This window comes from Phyllostomus hastatus, unplaced genomic scaffold (assembly GCF_019186645.2).
Source record: "Phyllostomus hastatus isolate PE091 unplaced genomic scaffold, TTU_PhHast_1.1 phas_contig_283, whole genome shotgun sequence".
NCBI classification, from domain to species: Eukaryota; Metazoa; Chordata; class Mammalia; order Chiroptera; family Phyllostomidae; genus Phyllostomus; species Phyllostomus hastatus.
Genome location: NW_025333833.1, coordinates 11965808 through 11981313, shown reverse-complemented (window position 1 = coordinate 11981313; position 15506 = coordinate 11965808). Strand labels below are relative to the sequence as shown.

The 15506-nt window shown below is 44.8% G+C and overlaps 1 protein-coding gene across 1 annotated transcript; it reads right to left on the bottom strand.

Annotated features, from left to right (window-relative positions):
• Positions 1-356: 356 nt before the first annotated feature.
• On the bottom strand, positions 357-13399 carry TSEN15 (tRNA splicing endonuclease subunit 15). The gene is made up of 5 exons (XM_045838548.1): positions 13260-13399; positions 10440-10521; positions 9984-10119; positions 2150-2291; positions 357-1632 (listed from the first exon to the last, which is right to left on the bottom strand). Exons 1-5 carry the CDS (start codon positions 13383-13385, stop codon positions 1612-1614), a joined length of 507 nt encoding a protein of 168 aa, XP_045694504.1. The 5' UTR covers positions 13386-13399; the 3' UTR covers positions 357-1611.
• Positions 13400-15506: the final 2107 nt, after the last annotated feature.

The following is a 15506-nucleotide window of genomic DNA, read 5'->3' as shown; positions in this document are numbered from 1 at the left end:
TAAAGGTGGGAGGATGTGTAAGATTATGTTACGTAACAGTGTGAGGTCCATCTTGCTGAGAAACTCCTTGCTGGCTTTGAGGAAGCAACCCCGTGTGCTGGCAAGGCCCACGTGGCCGAGCTGGGGGTGGCCTTCTGCCAGCAGCGTCCTAGGGACTGAAGCCCTCAGTCCGACTGCCAACAGGGAGCCAGGAGCTGCTACTAGCGAGTCAGGAGGCAGGCCCTTCTGCAGTCAAACCTTGGGTGAGGCTGCAGCCTTAGGAGGGGCCCAACTCTGAGGTCTGAAATGGGTGCTGTTGTAAGTTGTAACGTGTGGGATAGTATTGTGCAATAATAGGTAACTAACAGATTTCAAAATATTTTTTTAGAAAAACTTTTATTATAAAATACAAATAAAGGAAAACAAATACTGAAGAAAAACCAAGTCATCCATTTACTGCCCTGCCATTCTATTATATAACCGGTTAGTGATTCATTCTGTTGTTTTATTACACGTTGGGTGTGTTACTTACAGCCATGAATACACCCATTCACACACTTTCATATCTTGCTTTTTTACTTAGTATTTTTTGTTCACTATATTTTTTACTAATTTTTAATGACTATATAATGTACCACTGTGTGTGTATATGCCTGCATTTGTAAATAAAGTTTTATTAGAACACAGCCATCCATGCCCATTTGTTCACCTACGGTCTACTGTGACTTTTGTGCTGCAAGCTGCAGAGCTGCAGAGCTGTGACAGAGACGGTATGGCTTGCAAAGCCTCAACTATTCATTTTCTGGACCTTCACAGAAAAAGTTTATTGAGCCCTGAATTTAGGGTTATAATTGTTACTTAGAACATCTCTGTGTATATCATTTTTTACACTTTAGCCAACTGAACTGGAGTATATTATACGAAAGTGGAATGTCTGGGTCTACTTCGTCAGGACGTCTTTAAGGCCGACCCTGCCCCCACTATTTCTCTCGTCTCCTGCGGCCGTGGCAACAGGGAGGGAAAGGAGGCCCAGTACTCTGGAGGCGACACTTCTCGGCTCCTTATTAACCCAGACGTGTGGGTTCACCCTGTGGATAAGTGTATTTATAGTTTTCACCTAAGAGGAAAGTAACAGTAGTTGCAACATTAAAAACAACTGAGAAATGTTTTACTTCCTGTGGGATGAAGCAGCAGACTGAACTCTCAGCCATCAAGGTGGACATGAGCGGCGTCCCGGCCGGCTGCAGTGGCCACGGGCACCGAGCGGGCTGAGTGGGGGAGCGAGGTGGCAGTCTCAATGACGAGCTCACAGCTGTGGTGGACGGGGGTGGGGGGCAGGTACAAGTGGGGGTGCCAGAGGAGCCACGCATTCCACCCCTTGTAGCACACCCGAAGTGTAAACTGGTGCAACTGTAACCAAGCTGTCTCCAGGTAAGAAAGTCTTAGAGCAACTGTCCCATATTTCTGAACAACAAAAATTTCTCCTATTGGGGAAAGTTTTATATTTCAGGCAGAAACTATGGGGTGGGACCAGCTGGGTCCACCCCGACCGTCTCTGAGATGAAGATCACGCAGGTCGATGGGTCTCAGATCCAACCTCGTGTGAATAAAGTCGGCCCCGAAGCGCAGGCGTCATCTTCTGAGGGAAATATTCTGCAACATAAAACATGAAGATCAGGATGGGCCTGCCCCCAAAGGATAATGTCATTCCAAAGCAAGACCAGAAAGATATGTCATGTAAGTATCCTGACTATGCCAACAAAACACGTAAAGACATCGTAGAGAGCACGTTCATTTCATGAAAATACGGCTCTCAAAACGTCAACCGATGTCACGCACCCAAAGAAGTGGTTCTTTGGTTAGAAATATCACTAGCCTTTACTCTCCACCTCAGTTACTCATCAGATAATAAAGTGCACCATAACGTCAGGAAGTTCTCTGGGAAACTGAAATTCTCCATAGAGTAAGGAAGCGCTTTCTAGGGACACTAAGAACATGTCACTTTGAGCAAAACACAGCAGTTTTCTGAGGTACGAGGAGAGAGCCATGATTTCTCACGAACCCTCACGGTGCAGGGGAAGGGGGAGCGCCGTGAGAGGCTCGGTCCACAGCGAGACCCGGCCCGGTCTCCTCTCCGTGCGCCGTGCACCGCTGGTGCCTCCACACTGACCTGAGGGTCCGGCAGCATGAACCCGTCGGTAAGTCTGTAGTAGACTACGGTGGAGTCGGACTCCACTATGGCCAAAGTAAAGGACATCGGCAAGTCCGGGTCACCCTGCAATTTTCGAGAGGCCTTCAAGATCTCCCTTATCCTGCGAAGAAAGTCACAAGGCATTTAGGATTCTTAGTCACTCAATTAATAGGGTCAAATACTGGGAAGTCTTGGGGAAGAGGTGGGCAACAGCATTGTTACGTCTATAATGCTGACTACGAACATGGCGAAGGCTCAGACAGAAACATTTAAAGTGGTTTTCTCATACAGAAAATCCTGGAAGGAAGGGCCAGCCACTGACTTTCAACCCTTCTCTTTAAAAACATTTTTTTAAAGATTTCATATATTTATTTATTTTAGAGGGGGGAGGGAGAGACAAAGAGAGGGAGAGAAAACATCAATGCGTGGTTCCATCTCATGGGCCTCCTGCCGGGGACCTGGCCCGCAACCCAGGCACGTGCCCTGACTGGGAATCTAACCGGCGACCCTTTGGTTCACAGGCCGGAGCTCAATCCACTGAGCCACACCAGCCAGGGCCACCCTTCTCCCTTGTATGCGCCCCTCTCTCCTGATCATCCCGCCGGAGAGTCAGACCGGACCTCAGGACCCACAGAACGGTCACCGGAAGTGAGCGTGCAGGGCATCGAAACCGGCCAAGGGCCGTGAGCGGTCCTGCTCCGGTTCTCCGGGTCTGTGTCTGACCGTGAGGCAATTTGGTAGTGAGGTTAGTTTTTAAAAAAATAGACTATAATAAGTATTTCCCCCACTGTGTTCATAATTACTACTGCTAAGTGGCTATATAATATTCTGTTGCAGGTTTTCAGGGTGAAGGTGCTAATAAAAGTACCCTGTGAAGATCACCTTTCTCAAAGGTATTTGTTCCTTTTTAAATATTTGTTGGATTTTACCAAGTATTGGAATCATTAGATCTGAATATAGATATTTTATCGTTCTCAATATGTATTCTGATACATCATAAAAGCAAAGAGAAAAATATAGAGAAAAATTGAACTTTTGGAATAAAATTATATACCAAGCTATCAAGGCTCTAAATGATTCCGGTTTGCTTGCTGTGGAAAATAATCTATCAGATCTAAGACCCGGGTCCTCAAAGCACTGCTACCTTTTGTTGAAATTGAAAACCACCCACTGAAAACCTTATTCCCTGCTCCACAAAGCCCGGGTCCAACAGTTCAGCCAATGGAACCTCCAGAGGAGCTTGCTTTCAAAGGCAACCAAAAACCGATCAGTTGTTTTTCTCATTAAGCTCACCCGGTCTCCAGAAGTTGGGGACAGATTTACTAGCACGTTGACACGCTGCAGCTGGGCCCACAAATTACTCAGCTCTGCATTCTCTTCGGCCAACGTGCCATTTGTCCCCTTACTTCCCGCTTCCCATCCCTAAGTAAAAACTCTGAAGGTCACCCTTCACCCATTCTATTAGCTATTGAACCTATTAAAAAAATCTAAAAAAGAAAGGTCTCTGCTCTGAAATATTCTTTCTACAATTATCAATTTTTTTTTTAAATCTGTAGTAGAGACTGGAGATTTTAAAGTGATTTGAAACAGCAGTCAACTTCTGGGAAAGCCGGAGTTCTGACTGCTTTGTCAGAACATCAGCCACAAAGGGCTGCCCACCTGCTACTTATAATTTCAGTATCTGATATTTGCTCATCAAAACATTCAAACTTCCTACCACGTGTCTCTGCACAGGGCTCGGCACACTGTGCCCCCACGTTTGCACGGCCCGGGAACCAAGGGGGGTCTTTACGTCTTTAGCTGCAACATTCTGAATGGCCCCATAAGTACCTGCACAACAGCCTCAGTTTTGCCACTCCTTCCACAAGCCTCAAATGTTTACTACCTAGCCCTTCCAGAAAAGGTCGCTGGCCCCTGCTCTACACTACAGAAGAGGTTAAGAATAAGAACGTAAGATATGAGCACAGGGCACTGTGCGTTTTTTCGGTATTACTAATTCAAAAGTCAGAGCAGGAGGATGTCCCACTTCCAAACAGTGTGCAGATCTCACACCATTCCTACCGTAACAACGAGAATGCCCGATGTGCTTAAAAAATATCACATTTTTCCCCAAAGCCATAAAACAGATGTGAACACGAAGGAGTTTAAAGGGACACAACTCCAAGGAGAAACGAGCCCTTCCCAGGTAAACAGGTCAAACAGATCCCAAAGACGTGCACCCCCCCCGCCCCCCGTAAAAACAGTTTGCACCTATGTTCAACTGCACGGAAATCAGGGGGGTTCCCGTTCCCACCAGGGATTCACTGTAGAGAGGGCCAGATGCAGCGAGCACAGGTGTCGGTCAGACGCCCCACACCCGGCACCGGCGGGAAAGGCGAGTGGGGACACCGCGGCACACGCCGGCTGAAGGCGAGCGTCTTCCAACCCCCGGACGGGCAGAGTGCAACAGACACGGGTGGGGGACAGATGGAAGGGAAGAACCTCTGAAGCGATCTTTACGAATCTTCCATTGGTTTGAATCAGAATGTACGTGTGTGTGTGTTTCGTAAGGTGAACTGTGTGGAAATTCTAGCCCGTATACCGAAAGTTAGGATAGAAATTTCCATTTCATTCATGTTTGTTTCCAGAGTTCTTGGATACAAACAGCAAAACATTTTCTGGCTTAGTCAGAACACCCGTGTGGGAAACCCCAACATCTGAGAAGCAGCCCAGGGTTGTGAAGCCGGTTTGTCTTCAGGGTTGAGAGAAACCACTGCCAGAAACGAAGTGGGACTTCCCGTCCCTGAGCTGGGCTGGTCCTGCTGGGGAGCAGTCTGGGTGGGGGCGGGGGACCCCCTGAACCCTCCGGTGATAACACACTCGCACTCGGACAGTCCGTCTGCCCCGGCTCTCAGAGCAGACTCGCGGAGTCCCACCACAGCCCTGCTGCGGTCTGCACTAGCCTATTTTTGTCTTACAGTTAAAGTAGTGCCGTTGTCCTTCCCATTTATAGGATGGTGATAAACTCCTTACAATGTTTACGCTTCCTTTAAGTCAACAGATTGTGCAGCTTTCTCAATCTAGTAATAATAACAACAACAATAAAAGGTGCCAACGTTCTATTTTAAAAATCACAGACAGTAAAGATGCTGAGAACCAAGAATCACTAAAATACTATAATCTCACGTACCTTCCAACAACTTCAGTTTGAAATTGTAACTCAGAAATCATGAAACAAAGTTTCCTCACACGTACATTTTTTAAAAGCTCAGTTATTTAGAAAAATACTGTAGTGATGTTTCATCACACAAATCCAAAGTAGTAATTTAGATAATAGAATTGTTTATAGTTCATATTTGGTATAAATCCACTTATGAAAAATACAACCTATGTATTAATAAGAAGAATTTCATATTTTTTTAGTTCATTACATTTCAAGAGAAAAACCCCACTTGACCAAAGAGATAAATCAGTAATAATCAGTTGTTTCAAATGTAACAGAATTTGACATTTGCAATGGGTTTTCTTTTCACAGCTGTTCGGAGAGGTGCTCAGCGTGCGTAAACAGAGGGATTCGGAAGTTTAACGAGGCTAACTGGAGCACAGGCCTGCGGCAGACAGACAGGAAACACTGTTTGGTGACTGCCCCTCCTCCCACACGCCCTCCGTGAGTCCGGGCCTTGGGCTGAGTGCCGGCCCCTCAGCAGAGGCTGAGCGACCTCTGGACATGAACACAGAGGACAAGAGGGTTGAAGGCAGCGTTACTGTTACCTTCAAGTGTTGCTGGAACAGAACGCATCACGGGTTAAAATTATTATTAATTTCGACCCCCAGAAAGCACTATCTCCTTCTGTCTTCTTCAGTGTGGCCAAACTGGCACATGCTGTATGCTCATGAATTAAAGACATTAACTCCTTGACTTGCCTCATTATATTATTTACTAGGACACTCCAAAACCCGGCTCCAAAACACAATGCAAGTTTCACCTGGTGCCCAAGAAGGTTTATTCATCCACAGGCTCAATCCTGAAGAAAAGTTTCAAGGACAACAGACCGCCTCCTTGGGAATCAGGCCAGGGCCTTCCTAGTGAAAAAGCAAGGTGGCTAACCTCCAAGGGGGGCTTGCTGAACAATTAGGCGCTTGTGTGGCTGCTCGCCCCAGTGGGAAGCCATTCTGCTCATGTAAACTGCAAGCTCTGTGCGTGCGTGTGAGTGCGTGGAGGGCAAGAGAAAGAAGCTGCCAGAATTGGGGATTTCACGGGCACCAGACTCCCAACAGAGGCAACACAGGGACACGCCCCTGACACGCAGGGAAGTCAAAGGACAGAGATCATTTTACCGGTTAGTAAGCTTTAGGCCTCAAATAAATAAGTCATTAAATGATTCTGTAATAAAGAATCTACTTTTAAAGAGTGGAGATATTTTTCAATTACAAGGAAAGAATTAATGAAGTATCCTTCAAAAAAAAAATGATCACATTTCAGGATTAAATCTTATAATTAAGAACATCTTTTAAGAGGCTCTAAGTACAGTTAATAATACTATATTGCACATTCGAAAGTTACTAAGAGAGTAGATACTGAGGTAATTGTCACAAGAAAAAAAATTTTGTTAACTACTTACTGCACTGATCATTGTGCAATGTATGCAAATAGCAAATTATTATGTTTACACATGCAACTAATGTTATATGTCAATTACACCTCAATTTAAAACAATTAAAAATTTTTAAATGTTCTAAAGAAGGAACTCAGTCAATTCTAGCAGCCCTTTACTCCTCCACTATTAAGTCCTCTTCCCCAGACGATAAGGGAAAAAAGGGGATTAAAGGTAGGGGGGCAGGTATGGATGAAAAAGAGATTCTCTAAAAGGTCAGGGGGCATTGTCATTGTCTCCTTCCTCAGTAGCGTAGTACAGTTACAGTGTAAAGTGTGGGAAATAGTGATAAATCTTGCAAGCAAATGGATTTTGTAGACAATCTAATCTTTTTGAAACTCTTAGAAGACTGTTTGAGCATGTCTTTGTGTTCTTTAAGATTTGATTTAGCAAATCTCCACCACAGGAACTTAGTAGTCTCAGAGAGCTCATTTAGCCATTCAACAAACACTGATTTAATATCAAGTACCAGGTACTAGGCTATACACTTGGGAGACAGCAATGAACAGAACAAAGTTCCTGCTTTCATGGAGGTTATTTTCTAATAGAGAAGGAAGACAGTAAACAATAAAAATACATATATATGAAATATACTGAGTAACAATAAATGTGATAAGTGTTATAAGAAAGGACCACTTAGTAAGTGGCAAGAGTATGGCCAAAAGAGTCTTGACCAAACAAATGACAAAAGTCTTAAGGCTTTTAGCCTTAGGGCTGCTGAATTAGCAAATGACCAATTTGGTATACGGAATATTGAAGCTTTTTTCTGAATTTCTAGAGTAATTTTCAGATTGGAAGATGCTAAGAAAGGGGAAAGTTTTCTCTCGGGTAAAATGGCCGAGAGTACCCATGTATCACCAGAAATCAAGAGAAACGCCACTCATCTGTGGAACCCAGGGGGTAAATGGCCGCTGGAGAGGCCCCGCCCTCACACAGGCTACCTACTCTCCTTCGCTGGCGGGGATGAAAGGGCCCTTTATTGCTCAGTCGGGTGAACAGGGTGAATGATTCACTGGCATCATGAAGCAAAAAAAAAAACAACACAAGATTTGCAGATCATTTTAAAAAACAGTTGTTAACTGTCTCTGGATTTTATAACTTACAAAAACACTTCACTCAGCTTTTTAAAAATTAACAAAATAAGTATAAACACAGATAAGCTTGAAATACGACAACTGCGGTTTAGTTTTCGGCATCTCTCTCTTGCATTTTACCAAAGAAACTGCAGTGACATTGCAACTGGGAGACCGCACAGGTTCCATCAGGAAAAAAAGGGGAGCACAAAACAGAAATGCCCTTTCCTCAGAACTTGCTCCAGGTCCTTGTGTAAGTTACTGAGACGTTTTCCCGTGGACGACTACTGTGACGCTAACACTACCACAGAAACCCGAGGTCCTCGCTCCCTAGCTCTGCGGCGACAGACCCCTGCTGTGCAGGGACACTCGAGGAGGAGCAGAGGCACGGCGGCCCAAAGACGCCACTCTGGCCCTCTGAACACATGTGGGGCTCCGGCTGCTACTCGGCGCTGGAAGAGGCCCTGTCTTTCCTTAGGGTTCCTCTGCTCGCCTCATCCGAATCAGATCTCTTTGACCTCTGCGAACTTACTAACACCATTTTATGCCATTGCTGGGTCTGGGAAACCAGTGTCCACACCTCTGAGGTCACCTACCAAGTGCGCCACCTGGATTCTCAGATTCACTTCAGTAAGAGACAATCTAGAGGACTCTCCAAATGCATGTACAATACAAACACATAACTTAATGTAATCTGTTTAAATGTAAGCTAATAGTTATTTAACATGAGCATGAAGTAGCATTTTTAGATGACAGAACAAGGAGATGTGTTGTGTCCTTAAAGAAACACTAACAACCTCACCCTCCATCAGCACAATTCTCCCACCAGACAATCCGATGTGGGCACTGGACCAGCTCTATTCTCCTACCAGAGATCAGCGAATAGTACTCGGCCAACACTTCCCCAAGGCAAGTGCTGAGGGCGTGGGCGCCACGGTCTGTGCCCCTTCCCCCACCTCAGCACTGACAGGATGGATGAGCTGGGGACCTGGTGACGCCACTCACTTCACTCCACGCCAACTTCCACCCGAAAGACCTTCTGAGACTTGAAAATCATGCCAAGGTGTTTTCACTCTGAGCACCGGTGAGGTATGAGTGCCGCACAGAACACACCAGTCACAAAGCGCGTCTGCTCAGAGCAGCGCGTTCTCCCCCCGCGGCTGTCACACAGCCGCTCTGTCACACGGCCGCTCTGTCACACGGAGCCAGCCCATCTGCACTCGTGCCAACGCCTGTGTTCTCAGTGAGTGAGATCACCAGGTCCAAAGCCCGGGAAACTAAGCAGGACATGGATATGAAAACTGTGCGGCCAATCTTATAAATTCAGGTGTAACATGAAATGTTACCTAGAATTGTTACCTTGTAAGGAGTCTGCACATACATATACATCATAAAATAAATAATGGCAAGAATGAGTCATGCAAATACACACACACACACACACACACACACACACACACGCCACTGTGTCTGTCACTCAGCAGTCGAGAGAGCCACTAAGTGGTTTTAAACTAGGATACAGTGAGATTACTTACTGTCATCATTGGGGAAATATTTTATGAGTAATTGTAGTTAACTCTGTAAATGACAGAGTTTAATCCAGTTTCACAAACTCCGGCTTCAGTGACGGGGACGGCTATCATGGCTTGTATCCCATAAGCCCCACGTAAATAACATGAAACTGCCCCTCCAGCAACATGCTCACTCCTCTGGCTCTCGGGCTTTGTATACCACCCAAACTCCCTAGTCATAAAAGTGTTATGTAAAGTTTTTGAGAAATAAAGAGCATTAAAAAAAACCCCACTGTACTCAAACCGCTAAGCAGCACAGTCTAGGATAACAGTTTACAACTGATGTCTCAGACTGGTTGTGCAGTGTATGGAAAATAATTTGTTTCTAACAATGAAGTATCAAAGTCAGCGCATTCTTTTTAATATAAAATCAATTTAAATTGCTATTCCCTGTAGTAGATCATCCTTTTCACCCACTCACATTCCATCATGCTTTTTTTTTTAACTGACATAGAATTGATATATATTGTGTGAGTTTACAGAGTGCAGCGTGACGAACGGACGACCTGGGGACAAAGACCAGTCGCCGGCCCACCTGTTGTGGCTGAGGGAAGCATGGACGGACGTGGGCACCACCGTCTGCAGCCCCTCTCCCTCTATCTCGGTGCCGACGAGGCAGATGAGCTGGAGGTCGGGTAGCCCCACGCAGTTCACTTCGTGCCAACTCTTACCTGCAAGAGCATCAGGGAGTGAACAGTAATGTTCATGAAAAATCAAAGATAAAAATTCTAAACTTCTACCTAATATTCAGCTCAGCAAATATCTCTTATAATGTTATCTTCTCTTTATATTTTAATTTACCTTCTCTTTTACTTATTTTGTTATCCAGTAATTCCCAATGTAAATGAAGAAATTACAAAACTGATGACATTAATAGCAAATGCATAAATAATGGCTTATTATAATGTCAACAATGCTATAGCCAAACCCAACTCCCCAACCCTCTACCATGGCCTGTGCCAATAATAAAGCAATATAAACAAAAACTTACTCTCCATGAGGTCCAGGTACACCAGGAATGCTATATAAACTTGGGTAGCATCTCCTATATCTAATTCCATCATTTCTAAATACTGAAAATCAAAATGTAATTATTAAACAGAGAACAATCTTTCAATATTTTCTTTCACTCAATGACTATTTATTAAATATATACAGTGTATAAAACTCAATTCTAGGCACAGTGGGATTTACAAGGCAATATAAGACCTGCTCCCTGCCTCTAAAAAACTTGCAGGGTAAACACATTGCATACTTGCAACTGTTAGGCAAATAACAATACATGACAGAAAGTGATTAAAAATCAAGTGAGTGAAATTAAAAAAAACATGGCACAGCCCTGGCTGGTGTGGCTCAGTTGGTTGGAGCATTGCCCTGTAAACTACAAGATCATGGGTTTGATTCCCAGGCAGGGCACATGCCTAAGTTTTGGGTTTGGTCCCGGGTTGGGCACCTACAAGAGGCAACCAATTGATGTTTCTCTCTGGCATCAATGTTTCTCTCTTTCTTTCTCGTTCGCTTCCCCTCTCTCTAAAATCAATAATATGTCCTCAGGTAAGAATTAAGAAAAATGACACAACAGGTCAGAGGAGCTACACTCAGGTGGCTTGGCTGGTGAATGTTTTATGGCAGAGGTGGGATTCAAGGTGGGCCCTGAAGGGCATGTACTATTTGAGTAAACAGAGAAGCTACGCAACAGTGTCACTAATCACACAAAGGGCCCAACTTGAATCCCACCTCTGTGTGATTATTTAATCACACAAATAAGCCACACATATTCAAAGGCCTATAAAGAAATCTATCTGCCAGAAGTAGAGACATTACTTCATTACGTTTTTGTTGGGTCATGCTAGTAGGAGCCTCTATTGCCCTGGTCTCTCATTTGCACATGGAGAAAATCTGCTAGAATACCACTCCTGGCCCCTCTCTCTCTCTCTCTCAAGAGTAGGAGTTAATTAATTGCTAGATTTTAAAGAAAGGACCAAGCAATGCACTGCTGCTTTCAGACTTGCTGGTCAGCACTGAGGGAACATTTTTCAGGGGCCTACTCCTGCAGGGGAAGCCTGAGGTTGCCCAGCTGCATCAGTGACTAGGGGGGTGAGCAGAGCTAGTGCAGAGGTGAGAGATTAGCAGACACGCCCCGGGACACAGCTGAAGTCCCATTCTCCTGCTGGCTTCAGCATAAGCGGACAGGTGCAGGACAACAGGGGTGTTGTTAGTTGTCCTCCTCAAACCTCATATGTGCTTGGCCACAGCAGTGAAAAAGTAATTGGGGGCCAGGCTGCAAGGCTTTGATAGCCAAACTGAAAGTCTGAATTCTACCCATAAGGAAACACTGAGGACTTCTAAGCAGGAGAATCTGATGAAAAAGGTATTTGAGGATGACAAATCTGATACCATGTAACTAGATGGACCTAAGTAATTTTCAAATTGAATAATAAAAAGACAGAAGTGGACAAACCAAACACCCAATATCTTTTCTTTTCTTTCTTTTTAAAAAATCAATTAGATCCTTCAAGAGGAAAAAATATTGGAAGGGAAGATTTGATGGTCAGAGCCTATATAGCCAGTAACTTCAAAGACAAAAAATCCGCAAGTAATAAAACTGAATAGCAGCACCAAATTACAGATGAGGTTTTTAAAACTTGTTACTGGTGTTTCACTTCTTAAATACTTACATAGTGCTTACTATATGTAAAATACTTTAGCCCTGTAAGAACCCTATGAGCTAAGGACTCTTATCATCCCCATGTTACAAATGAGAAAAACGAAGCACAACAAGATGAAATGATTTTCCCCAAATCACAAAGCTGGTGACAGAACCAGGATTCAAACCCAGGCAACGTGGCTTCGAGTTCATGCTCCCAACCACTATGCTGCCTCTCCATGCTTCGGTTTTTGTTTTTAGGAAACGGAATAGCATCTCCACGTTATTGTTTGTGTTTAAGGAGACAGAGAAGGAGGGTAGCATTAAGCAAGATAAAACGGGAAGGGGTTAACTCTTCAGACTTATGGCTTCAATACTTTCCTCTTCTTGACTGTTTTTAGATGATTGCCTATGACATACTGCTCTTTGGCAGAAGACTGCAATTCTACCAAAGTTACTAGACCAGTCCCCCCAGATTCCTACAAAGTCCCCATCCCCATTCACTGTTCCTTCATTGCCAGGGGCAGTAATGGTATAAGGCAGCAATCTGCCAAGCAGAAGCAAGCAAGGAACTATCCTTTTCTCCCTTACCGCTAATACAGAAAAACACACCACAATGTGAGTAGTTCTGTTTTGGGGAACAACCTATTCAAACTTCCCAAGAAATTCGAAAAATTAGGCATCTGCACTGCAGCACAATCAAGACGCACACTCACTCTGGGCCCACGGCTTAGTTCCTGAACCTTTATCATTACAGACTCCCAGATCTTATCCACCTCCCACAGTCTGTTCTGCGTGGTCAGTGTGAGGATTAAACGAGACCATTCCCCAGACCAACCCTAGATGGTCACACTTAGACATTTAGTGGAGTGGCTACTGTTGGCCTTCGACCTGTGAGGGGCCGTGTTTGTCTTCACCTGCGGTGAAGAATGGCGATGGGGGTATGCGGTAGTGTCCGAGCAATAGTTGAACTGATTGAAACAAACGAAAACAATATTGCTTGCAGATGGCAGTGCGCACGCGGGCCCCCTTCCGCGAGGGTCGCGCGCGAACTCAGCGACCGGGCCCTGCAGGGGTGAAGGGTTAGAAGGGGGAGCGCGCTGCGGGGATTCTGCCTGGGGTGGGGGCCTGGACCGGCGCCACGCTCCTTTGGCGCCTCCTGACCTTTGGGTGAGTGGCCATCCAGGCGTCCTCCGGGGCCCATGGGTGGGCGCCACCGCCACCGAGAGCGCCGCCGGGTCTCGGACCGCTGCAGCCCGGGCTGGGCTCGGAATCGCCGCGTTCTTCCATGCCGGCAGGGGTGCGCGCACGTTGTGCACCGCTCCCCGCGCCCGGCCAGAAGCAGGGACGCGCGCCCAAGGGTTCCGCCTCCCGGCCGCCCGCTGCCTCCGAGCTGCCGGACGCAGATCTGCACCTTTAACAAAGGTGGCTAGAACCTGCCGTAACGCACTCCAGGTTTACTCTCGTTTATTCAAATTTGAGCAGATACTAGAGGGAAGAAGTTTCCTCACATCAGTGTTGTTTGCAGCTCTGTTGGGAAAGTAAGGAATACAGAAGGACTCTTTGCCTTCAACATTGGGTCCAGGTGTCCAGTTCTAGGGAACAGGAAGAGCCTCATTCAGTGCCCTATAATTAATCTTCAAGTGTAGAAGTGGGTGAGATGACCATAGAGGAAAGTGGAAAAAAGAAAGACCAGAGTGCCAAGAACCGCATTTTTAGGGTGAACTCACCTTTCGGGATTAGAGGAGCAAGAGTGAACAGGAGCTGTTGAATGAGTGGTCAGAAAAGTGGGGTGCAACCCCGCAGAAACATGTGACCAGGAAGCCAAGGATGGGGAGTTTCAACCAGGCAGCGGGGGACATTGTAAACATTAATGGATTTACTGTGAGAGAAATGGGGAGACCCTAGAAGTTGCTGTTAACCTTTAATAGTATCCCTCTGGCTGGTGTATTGAGAATAGAGGTAGACAAAGGGAATGGTTAGGAAGCTGTTGCATTGGCCTATGCAAGAAATGACTCTCAAGATTGAAAGTCCCAGGTAGCAAGAGAACTTCTGCTTCCAAATACGACAAAGACCCTACTGGACTATCCCCCGATAGAAAACATCGGTAAAACTTGGATATCGGACAAAAAGCAACCACCTGAATATACTTCCTGGGATGCAAACAAAAGTAGGCTGACTTTGGTAGGAAGAGCAGCCTGCTAAACCTCTCTGTTTTTCTTATCTGGGGAGCCAGAAAAGGGAAGGAAGGAAATCTGAATGCGTAAGAACTCAGGACATCCTAGAAGAAGGCAGAGAGGGGATCCCCAAATTCTCTCTGCTTCTATCTCTGACAGATCCTGAACCAGAGTCAGGACTCTGCTGAAACAGAGTCACAGCAGTTTGGTTAAAAACAAAAAATCTGAACTGAGACCAGAGCTGTCCCCAAACAAGCAGAATTTGCAGTTCAAATCCAGCCAAGAAAATTACCTACCAATACACAGGAAAACACACTGATCCTAGAAAAATGGGATCAAAACACTCCATGACTTATCACTCATAAAGTCTAAGATATGATGCAAAATTACCAACACATGAAAAATAAGAAAATGGATCACATTTTCTAGAGGCCAACCCTTGGGGAAAAAAACAGATAAGGATCTGAAAGTAACTATTATAACTATCCTCAAGGAACAAAAATAAAACATGTTTTCAGTGAATGAAAACCCCAGGATACATATAAAAAACCCAGCAGAGAAAAAAAATGGAAATTATGAAACTGAAAATTAAAATTTCAGAAATAAAAAGTTTCACTGGGCAAGTTCAACAGCCAAATTACAGAGGAGGGGGGAGTGAACTTGAAGGTGGGGCAATGGAACAACACAGAGGAAAGTGATTTTTTAAAAATGAGCAGAGCCTCAGAGACCTACAATATGTTATCTAACAATCCAACGTACATATCAACAGAATACCAGATGAAGAAAAAGAACAGGGCAAGAAAAAAATGGAAGAACAACAAATTTTCCCAGATTTGAGGACAGACAGATATTTGCAGGTACAGAATGCTAAATGACCACAGAGTAAAATAACCACAACAAAGTCCATGCTGAAGTCAAATTACTGAAAGCCAGCTAAGAAATTGGAATGCATCCAGAGAAATGCAACATATTATCAACAGGGAGAAGTGCATCTATTCCTGAAAGTGATGGAAAGCCGCACATAAAGATTCACAAGTTTCCCTACAATGTGTTGCATTGGAATCACCATTAACCTTTGTCTCCACAGAGCAGCTGCTAAGCCCTAAAGAAGCAAATGGCACTGAAATTAGTAGACTCCTTGAAGCACTGAACTTGACATTAATTGAAGTAATTAGAAGTGAATGAATGTTTCTCTCTGACCTCCAATCAGTTCATATGATGGTATTTATAGAAG